This window comes from Mus pahari, assembly GCF_900095145.1.
Source record: "Mus pahari chromosome X unlocalized genomic scaffold, PAHARI_EIJ_v1.1 GL456233.1, whole genome shotgun sequence".
NCBI lineage: Eukaryota > Metazoa > Chordata > Mammalia > Rodentia > Muridae > Mus > Mus pahari.
The window spans coordinates 625,310-636,556 of NW_018391603.1; the positions used below are offsets into that span (position 1 = coordinate 625,310).

Consider the following 11,247-nt stretch of genomic DNA (forward strand, 5'->3'; position numbering starts at 1 on the left):
GGCCCAGGCTCTAATATCAACTATAGACGAATGGGATCTTATTAAATTGAATAGCTTCTGTAAGCCAAAAGACACTGCCATCAGGACAAAACAACAACCTACAGACTGGGAAAAAATATTTACCAATCCTCCATCAGATGGAGTGCTAATATCCAATATTTACAACGAATTCAAGAAGTTAGACTCCAGAGAACCAAATAACCCTATTAAAAATGGTGTACAGAGTTAAACAAAGAATTCTCAACTGAGGAATGTCAAATGGCTGAGAAGCACCTAAGACATGTTCAACATCCTTAATCATCAGGGAAATGCAAATCAAAAAGACCCTGAGATTCCACCTCACTCCAGTCAGAATGGATAAGATCAAAAATTCAGGTGACAGCAGATGCTGGTGAGGAAGTGGAGAAAGAGGAACACTCCTCCATTGCTGGTGGGGTTGCAAGCTGTTACAACCACTCTGGAAATCAGTCTGGCAGTTCCTCAGAAAATTGAGCATAGTACTATCTGAGGACTCAGCTATACCACTGCTGGCCATATACCCAGAAGATGCTCCAACATGTAATAAAGACAAATGCTCCACTACGTTCATAGCAGCCTTATTTATAATAGCCAGAAACTGGGGAAAAAAGCCCGATGTCCCTAGACAGAGAAATGGATACAGAAAATTTACACAATGGAGTACTACTCAGCTATTAAAAACAATGACTTCATGAAATTCATAGGTAAATGGATGGAACTAGAAAATATCATCCCAAGTGAGGTAACCCAGTCATAAAAGGACAAACATGGCATGTACTCACTGGTAAGTGGATATTAGGAAAAGAGCTTGGAAATACTCATGATACAACTCACACACCATATGAAGCTCAAGAAAAACCAAGATCAAGGTGTGGATGCTTCAGTTCTACTTAGAAGAGAGAACAAAATAATCGAGAACAAATTAATCATGAGAGGTAGAGGGAAGGAGGGACTTGGGAGTGATAGAGGAGGGAGAGTGGAAAAGGGAGGCAGGGTCAGTTGTGGGAGAAGTCAGGAAAAAAGAAGAAAAATAATAATCCTTTCCCTTTGTATGATGTTTTTCATGAAAATTTGAGGCTTCTAACACATTTCCTATTAATTTTCTCATTTCCTTGAGCTAATGGACATAGCAAACCTATATGAGACAAAATTGATATTTTCTTTACAATATGTGAAAGAATCCAATTAGTTCTTTTAATGAACTGTATATGTTTATATTTTGAATATTTGTCATTAATGTCCCCCAAGTAGTTACTACAAGCTTTTTTCCAATCTTTCTTAATCACCCATATTAACATAACTTTAGCATTACTAAGAAGTACTACAATTTTGGCCAGATATCTTCCTGACAATTGATGCAGTCTTATTCTACCTTTTATAACTAATTCAGAAATCTTTTTTCATATGTCTTCAGTTTTTTACTTTATGAGCTCAGAAAATCCATTCCATAATATTATCTACCCTTTGCATAATGAGCCCAGTAGAAGAATGAGTTGAAGGTAAAATGACCAAAATACAATCAAGTTTAGGATCAATTCAATCCACATATGCATCTTATAGTCTTTGTTTTACAAGTGTTAACTCTTTCTGCTTCAGCTGTTAGATATTTTGAATTGTTGACATTTGAATCTCCTTGTAATGTTTGAAACAAATTACTTGACTCATAAATACTTAAACCAGTTGTAAACCTCAGTCAGTTAATGTCACCCATTAATTTTTGAAAATTGTTAAGAGTTTGAAATTGATTCCTATGGATATGTACTTTTTGTGGCCTAATTTTTGTTGGCTGATTTTAAAACCCAAATAACTTAAATGAATCTCCTCTTTGTAATTTTTCTGGAGAAGTCTGTAACCCCCAGCATGGCAGAATTCTTTGTGTTTCCTTAAACATTTTCTCTAAAGTATCTTCATTAGAATCAGCCAACAAAATTTCATGATAAATGATAGATTGAGGAAATTGCCTATGAATTATTTTTAATGGTTGTTGTACAAACTTTTGACATAAAGTTGGACTATTTAACATTCCCTGTGGAAGTACCTTCCAATGGTGCCTTTTCATTGGACCACTATTGTTCAGAGTGGGTACTGAGAAAGCAAAACTTTCCTGTCCTGCTCATGCAAGTGTATTGTGAAAATGTAATCTTTTAAGTCAATTATTATTATAGGCCATGATCTTGGTAACAAAGAAGGTAAAGAAAGTTCAGGCTATAAAGGACCCATTAGTTTAATTACTCTATTCACTGTTTTTAAACCAGCTATCACTCTCCATTTTGCTGATTTCCTTTTTACAACAAACACGGGGGAATTCCATGGGCTGGTAGGCTCTTCTGTATGTTGAGCCTCCAGCTGCTCTTGTACCAGTTCTTCAAGTGCCTGCAATTTTTCTTTTGTTATGGGTCACTGCTCTTGACATATGGGTCTGTTTGATAATCATTTTAGGGCAAGGCTGTTGGTATGCCAGCAGTGGCCCCTTTTATAAATCTGTAATGTCCTGTGTTTGGACAATGGGCACAGCTTGTAATTGTTCTCAATCACATGTATCAATACCTTCCCCGGGAGCATCTACCATATCACCCCTAATTTCCTTATTTGTTGTCCCTGGAACTGCAAGAATATTAATTTGAGTACCCTGTTGTTGTAAAAGATCCCTTCCCCATAAACTTGTGGGTATGTCAGCCACATAAGGTCTCAACTTCTCTCTTTGCCCTTCTAGTCTAACACAGTGAAACCATCAGATACTTTATCTTATTTTTATAATTTACCAGTTCTTATAAACTATGTATAAAACTTCTGAAGTGACCAATCTGGATTCTCAGACTTTTAGGAAAGTATATTAACATCAGCTCCTATATCTACAAAATCTTCTATTTCAACACCATTTATTTGTACCATTAACCAGTGTTTGCCAGGACACACATTTTCCAATACTCCCAAAAAGCCCCTATTCTTTCTATTGGATTAGCCTTGCCCTTGATGTAAAGAAACAACAACAGCTGAAAAATTCTATTCCCTGTATTAATTCGCATCTTGAGAAGTTAATAGAAGTTAATTCACTTCTCAAGGTTATTCCCACTGTCCCATGAAAGTAAAAAAGAAGACAAGGGGTAGGGGACACTAGAGAGATAAATAGCAGGATATAAGCACTATTAACTTTTTTTCTCCTCATGAATTTCAAAATTCCACTTTAATTTTTAGACTATCAGTAGTCATCTTCCAGAGCTTTTCCTTTTAACATATTCAGACATGTTTCTATTATTTCAACATACCAGTAAACTGAACAACTTATTCAAACCTTGATTATTAACTCATCACATGTGTACCTGCATTCTATCATAATAAACAGCACTATTATCTTTTTAAAAAGTGATGGGTATTATTTCATTGGAGACTATCATTGTCACTAGAAGGTTTCTTGCTACAGAATCAGCTGAGTCTGTGTGGCTGCATCATTAACAGACAGCAGAAGATAGAACAGGGCAAGAAACCACCACTTTGTCCCCAGGGCTTTGGATTTTTGTCTTAATTATAATATTTTCCAGTTGAATTTCACTGATAAATTCGCCAAACCTTTCTACATTTCAGCTTCCATGAATTTCCCTCAAGTGATCATAGCTGTATGAATCCCCATTGTTGAAATCCCTCATTCAGTTCCTCAGAGGCAGGTCTACAGGGATTCATCTGTCATTACTTGCAACTAGCATCTTTTTGAATTAGGTATTTTCTTTATTTACATTTCAAATGTTATCCCCTTTCCTAGATTCCCCCCCGAAAATTCCCGATTCCATTGATCTCCCTGTCTTGTCACTGTACCAGTACTATGCAGTTTTTATCACAATTGCTTTGTAGTACAGCTTGAGGTCAGGCATGGTGATTCCACCAGAGGTTCTTTTATTGTTGAGAATAGTTTTTGCTATCCTAGGTTTTGTGTTATTCCAGATGAATTTGCAAATTGCCCTTTCTAACTCGGTGAAGAATTGAATTGGAATTTTGATGGGGATTGCATTGAATCTGTAGATTGCTTTCAGCAAGATAGCCATTTTGACTATGTTAATCCTGCCAATCCATGAGCATGGGAGATCTTTCCATCTTCTGAGATCTTTGATTGCTTTCTTCAGAGACTTGAAGTTCTTGTCACACAGATCTTTCACTTGTTTGCTTAGAGTGAGACCCATGTTATTTTATAATTTTTGTGACTATTGTGAAGTGTGTTGTTTCTCTAATTTCTTTCCCAACCTGTTTATCCTCTGTGTAGAGAAAGGCCATTGATTTGTTTGAGTTAATTATATGTCCAGCTAGTTCACTGAAGCTGTTTATCGGGTTTAGGAGTTCTCTGGTAGAATTTTTAGGGTCACTTATATATACTATCATATCATCTACAAATAGTGATATTTTGACTTCTTCCTTTCCAATTTGTATCCTCTTGAGCTACTTATGTTGTCTAATTGCTCTTGCTAGGACTTCAAGTACTATATTGAATAGGTAGGGAGAAAGTGGGCAGCCTTGTCTAGTCCCTGATTTTAGTGGGATTGCTTCAAGTTTCTCTCCCTTTAGTTTGATGTTGGCTACTGGTTTGCTGAATATTGCTTTTATTATGTTTATGTATGGGCCTTGAATTCCTGATCTTTCCAAGACTTTTATCATGAATGGGTGTTGGATTTTGTCCAATTCTTTGTCAGCATCTAATGAGATGATCATGTAGTTTTTGTCTTTGACTTTGATTATATAGTGTATTACGTTGATGAATTTCTATATATTAAACAATCCCTTCATCCATGGAATGAAGCTTACTTGATCATGATGGATGATCGTTTTGATATGTTCTTGGATTCGGTTAGCGAGAATTTTATTGAGTATTTTTTGTATCAGTATTCATAAGGGAAATTTGTCTGAAGTTCTCTTTCTTTGTTGGGTCTTTGTGTGGTTTAGGTATCAGAGTATTTGTGGCTTCATATAATGAATTGGGTAGAGTACCTTCTATTTCTATTTTGTGAAATAGTTTGAGGAGAATTGGAATTAGGTCTTATTTCAAAGTCTGATTGAACTCTGCACCAAACCCATCTGGTCCTGGGCCTTTTTTTTTTTTTTTTTTTTTTTGGTTGGGAGACTATTAATGACTGCTTCTATTTCTTTAGGGGATATGGGGCTGTTTAGATCATTAATCTGATCCTGATTTAACTTTGGTACCTAATATCTGTCTAGAAAATTGTCCATTTCGTACAGGGTTTCCATTTTTGTTGATTATAGCCTTTTGTAGTATGATCTGATGATGTTTTGGATTTCCTCAGGTTCTGTTGTTATGTCTCCCTTTTCATTTCTGATTTTGTTAATTAGGATACTGTCCTTGTGCCCTCTAGTTACTCTGGCTAAGGGTTTATCTATCTTGTTGATTTTCTCAAAAACAAAAACAAAAACAAAAACAAAAACAAAAAAACAAAAAAAAACCACACACACAGCTCCTTGTCTGGTTGGTTGGTTGTATAGTTCTTTTTGTTTTTACTTGGTTGATTTTAGCCCTTAGATTGATTATTTCCTGCCATCTACTCTGCTTGGGTGAAATTGCTTCCTTTTGTTCCAGAGCTTTTAGGTATGCTGTCAAGCTGCTAGTGTGTACTCTCTCTAGTTTCTTTTTGGAGGCATTCAGAGCTATGAGTTTTGCTCTTAGGAATGCTTTCATTGGATCCCATAAGTTGGGGTATATTGTGGCTTCATTTTCATTAAACTCTAAAAAGTCTTTAATTTCTTTCTTTATTTCATCCTTGACCAAATTATTATTGAATAGAGTATTGTTCAGCTTCCACATGAATGTTGACTTTCTATTATATATGCTGTTATTGAAGATCAGCCTTATTCTATGGTGATCTGATAGGATGCATGGGATAATGTCAATATTTTTGTATCTGTTGAGGCCTGTTTTGTGACTGATTATATGGTCAATTTTGGAGGAGGTACCATGTGGGGCTGAGAAGAAGGTATATCCTTTTGTTTTAGGATAAAATGTTCTGTAGATATTTGTTAAATCCATTTGTTTCATAACTTCTGTTAGTTTCACTGTGTCTTTGCTTAGTTACTGTTTCCAGGATTTGTCCATTGATGAGAGTGGGGTGTTGAACACTCCAACTATTATTGTGTGTGGTGCAATGTGTAAAGCTTTGAGCTTTACTAATTTTTTTTAATGAATGTGGATGCCCTTGCATTTGGAGCATAGATAATCAGAACTGAGAGTTCACTTGGGAAGATTTTACCTTTGATGAGTATGAAGTGCCACTCCTTGTCTTTTTGGATAACTTCGGGTTGGACTTCAATTTTATTCGATATTAGAATGGCTACTGAACCTTGTTTTTTTGTTGTTGTTGCTTGAAAAATTGTTTTCCAGCCTTTTACTCTGAGGTAGTGTCTTTCTGTGTCCCTGAGGTGTGTTTCCTGTATGCAGTAAAATGTTAGGTCCTGGTTGTGTAGCCAGTCTGTTAGTCTATNTCTTTTTATTGGGGAATTGAGTCCATTGATATTAAGAGATATTAAGGAAAAGTAATTGTTACTTCTTGTTATTTTTGTTGTCAGTGTTGGGATTCTGTTCTTGTGGCTGTCTTCTTTTAGGTTTGTTGGAGGATTACTTTCTTGGTTTTTCTAGGATGGAGTTTCTGTTCTTGTGTTGATCCTTTCCCTTTATTATCCTTTGAAGGGCTGGATTCGTGGAAAGATATTGTGTGAATTTGGTTTTGTCATGGAATACTTTGGTTTCTCCATCTATGGTAATTGAGAGTTTTGCTGGGTATAGTAGCCTGGGCTGGCATTTGTGTTCTCTTAGGGTCGGTATAACACCTGTCCAGGATCTTCTGACTTTCATAGTCTCTGGTGAGAAGTCTGGTGTAATTCTGATAGATCTGCCTTCATATTTTACTTGACTTTTTTCCCCTACTGCTTTTAATATTCTATCCTTATTTAGTGCATTTGTTGTTCTGATCATTATCTGTCAGGAGGAATTTCTTTTCTGGTCCAGTCTATTTGGAGTTCTGTAGACTTTTTCTATGTTCATGGGCATCTCTTTCCTTAGGTTAGGGAAGTTTTCTTCTATATTTTGTTGAAGATATTTACTGGCCCTTTAAGTTGAAAATCTTTATTCTCATCTATACCTATTATCCTTAGGTTTGGTCTTCTTATTTTTTCCTGGATATCCTGGATGTTTTGAGTTAGGATCTTTTTGCATTTTGTATTTTCTTTGATTGTTGTGTCCATGTGTTCTATGGAATCTTCTGCACCTGAGACTCTCTCTTCCATCTCTTGTATTCTTTTTGCTGATGCTTGCATCTTTGGTTCCTGATTTCTTTCCTAGGATTTCTATCTTCAGAGTTGTATCCCTTTATGATATGTTTATTGTTTCTACTTCCATTTTTAGATCCTGGATGGTTTTGTTCAATTCTCTCACCTCTTTGGTAGTATTTTCCTGTAATTCTTTAAGGAATTTTTGTGTTTCCTCTTTAAAGGCTTCTAGCTGTTTACCTGTGTTTTCCTGTATTTCTTTAAGGGAGTTATTTATTTCCTTCTTAAAGTCCTCCATCATCATCATGAAAAGTGACTTTAGATCCATATCTTGCTTTTCTGGTGTGATGGTGTATCCAGGACTTGCTTGGTGGGAGAGATTGGTTCTGATGATGCCAAGTAACCTTGGTTTCTGTTGCTTCTGTTCTTATGCTTGCCTACTGCCATCTGATTATCTCAAGTGCTTGCTGACCTCAGTATATGACCTCAGTATGATTGGAGCATGTCCTTCCTATAATCCCAGTTGATTCAGGACTCCTCAGAGTTTAGCTTTCTCTGTGATCCTGTGATTCCAGGTTCCTGTGAACCTGAGATTCTGGGTGTGTCAGAGTTTTTGGCAGTCAAGCTTCCTCTGAGACCCTTAGATTTTGGGGTGACAAAGCTCCTGTTATCCTGGGATCCTGGAATCCTAAGATCCTGGGTGTGTTACAGTGCCTAGAGGTGGTGTCTCCTCTGGGCACTGTGGGGCTGTCTGGTGTGTTTGAAACCAAGGTATACCAGCACTGATCAGAAGGAACCGAAGCCGCTGGTCAGGCAGGGCTCCTGTGTCCTTGCTCCTGGTGTCACAGGCCTGTCACAATTGGTTTGGAACAGATGTTGTGTTCCACTCACCAGTGATCCTAAGATCGGGTGGAGAGACCTCTGGGGACTGTGGGACTGTCTGCTGAGTTCGCGCCCAAAGTGACCCAGAGCTGGCACAGACCAAAAGTGACTTGAGCCCCTGGTCAGGTGGGTTTTCTGCTTCCCTGCTGCTGGTACAGGCCCAGCGCGATTGGATTGGAACCAATGTTGTGTTCCACTCACCCGTGATCCTATGATCACGTGGAGAGTCCTCTGGGTACCTTGCAACCATCTGCCCTATCCGTTAGATTCTTAGAATCATGTCAGTATCTTATTGTATGGATCCAACTTAAGAAATTAAGCAATAAGGCTGGCAAGATGGCTCTGCAGGTAAGAACACTGAGTGCTCTTCCAGAGGTCCTGAGTTCCATATCTAGCATCTTGAAGTGATTCTGTGTTCTTTTGCTCCTCCATGTCTTAATACTTGCTGACTTCCATGACTCCACAGGCTCAGATAGTCAATTCTTGTCTTGGTGGGAAGCATTGTGGCATACAAGAAGACAGTGCTGGAGAAGGAACTGAAAGCTCTATATCTGTATCTGTAGGGTACAGGAAAAGAGAGACACTGGGCCTGGATTGAACATTTGAAACCTCAAAGCCCACCCCCAATTACATACTTCTACTGGCAAGGGTATTCCTATTCCAACAAGGCCACACCTCCCAATAGTTGTGCTCCTTATGAGTCTATGTGGGCCATTTTCATTCAAACCACCACAGTGATCTTGAAAGTCTTTTAGATATTATCTCCTATGACTATTCACAGCTACTCTAAACCCTGGAGAAACTTTGTAGATAAATGAAAACATGAACAAATATAGGACAAATTTTAGTAATGCAAAAATGTGATAACAAAGAATTCTTGGGATGCTCAGGGTGATAATGGTCCAAAAACAGATAGCAGTATTGGGGAAAGTAGCCAGAGATCAACACACAACACTGAACAGATGATTGGAGGAATGTTATAACAGAACTTACTAAGATGTACCCATAGGACTGGGGAATACTTGTCAAACATGTGAGTCCCTGGATTTGATCTCTAATACTTGTAGAAGACATTTTTCTAGTACTCTACCAAATCCCAGAAGGCACTATAATTTTTAAAGTTGCCCAAGTTAGAAATTTAGAATTGGTATTGATTCTTGCCTGTACTTCATCCTATACATGGTTTTCCAAATTATTTTATCATCTTTGTTCCCACAAAACTTTAGAACTGTTGGTATAGTCAACTTTTTAAATGATTTTTTTCCATGAATTTATTAAGGAAAGGTGGGATTTTTGTTCATTATTTTTCTGTTTTGTTTAGACAGGGTCCTATGTAGTCGAGATTGGCCTCAAACTCACTATGGAGCTGACAAGGTGCCCGCTCAAGTTCTAGGATTATAGGCACATGTCACTACACATTGATCATGCTGATGCTGGGGGATTGAACCCTGGGCTTTGTGCATGGTAGGCACGTATTCTATCAATTGATCTACATCTCAAAACAATAACACAAACGTCTTAGTTTTATTTATTTGTGTAATGTGTGTAGGAAAGGGGGTGTTTGGGCTTGTGTGCCAATGCACACAAGGGTAGGTGAAAGATAGCCTGTGGGAGTCACTTTTCTCCTTCCATTACATGGTTCCTAGGGTTCAAACTCAGGTCATCAGCCAGAGGCAAGTGCCTTTACCTGATGAGCCATCTTGCCAGTCATACTTTAAAAATGCTAATATAACCATAAATTTTTAACAAATTAAGAGTATTCCATGGTTTTCTATGCTGTGACAACAGAAACTTCTTTTCCTTGAAAATGCCCTGTTGATTTATATCACTATGGTTATGATTTGTCTCTTTCTAGGGTCCTTTCTCCATGCTTTGAACTCATTCCATTTCAATTCTTGTTCATTATTTAAGACTAATCAAAGATATTCCCTTTCTCACTCAAATATTTCTTTAATTTTCTTTTTTATAGACCTCACCACAACTTGTGTACAACTTTATATTTTATTCAAATGTTATCAGTACTATCTTCATCTTTTCTTTCTAGATTATGACCATCTTCAAAACAGAGACCACATCTATATGTGGTCTATATTCCCATGTCTTTCCTGCCATATATATCCCTTAATACATATTGCACATCTTTGAAATAAATGTGTAGTAACATACTTAAGAGTAAAAAAGTACAAATTTCTATGAAGGAAAAACAATTAGAAAATGAGATTTCTTTCTTCATTAAAATTACCAAAGTAGGTTTAGTAATAATTTCTGATATAATATACTAGAATTTAAATATATTCTCTTTTATCCACTGAACAGAAGAATTTGTTTTGCTTTCTTTAGCATTCAAGTATTTCATTGTCTTAAGCATGAAGGAACAGGTGGTAGAACACTGTTAGTAGATGGATTCTATGCAGCACAACAAGTACTTCAAAAAGCGCCTGAGGAATTTGAACTCCTCAGCAAAGTACCATTGAAGCATGAATATATTGAAAATGTTGGACAGTGTCATAATCACATGATTGGAGTTGGGCCCATCTTAAATATCTACCCATGGAATAAAGAGCTGTATTTGATCAGGTGAGTACCAAACAACTATTCTCCTATTTGATATGTTTATTGCATATTAAGCTCTTGACTAGTGTACTATCTCCTCGAATCATCATTTGGTTGTCTTATAAAATATACAGTGTATTATATTCAAAATCTGGCTTATGGGCTACATTCACTTTAAGCTCACCTCACTATATATTTGCTATTGTTTTATTGAATGATATAGTCACTGAATTGCCCAAACAAAAGACCAAAAGCTACCTTCAACTTGTTCATGTCCCTAACACTCATCAACAACCATTCTAATCAGGTTTACGTACTAATTTTTCTCAAAGTAGTCAGTGCTTCCTATCAGCAATGCCAATTTTTGTGTGAGACCACTATCAATTCTACATAGTACCATTGATTTCACCCTTTATCCACCTTTTATCCATTTTGTATGCTGTCTTAGTCAGGGTTTCTATTCCTGCACAAACATCATGACCAAGAAGCAAGTTGGGGAGGAAAGGGTTTATTCGGCTTACATTTCCATACTGCTGT

The 11,247-nt window shown here is 37.0% G+C and overlaps 1 protein-coding gene across 1 annotated transcript in view; it reads left to right on the forward strand.

Annotated features, from left to right (window-relative positions):
- Positions 1-10,800, forward strand: part of Tmlhe (trimethyllysine hydroxylase, epsilon) — a 95,483-nt gene extending 84,683 nt beyond the window's left edge. Inside the window, exon 6 of the mRNA XM_021188875.2 lies at positions 10,498-10,800. Coding sequence (XP_021044534.1) covers positions 10,498-10,738 — 241 coding nt within the window. The 3' untranslated portion in view covers positions 10,739-10,800. The remainder of the gene's footprint in view (positions 1-10,497) is intronic.
- The last annotated feature ends 447 nt before the right edge of the window (positions 10,801-11,247 follow it).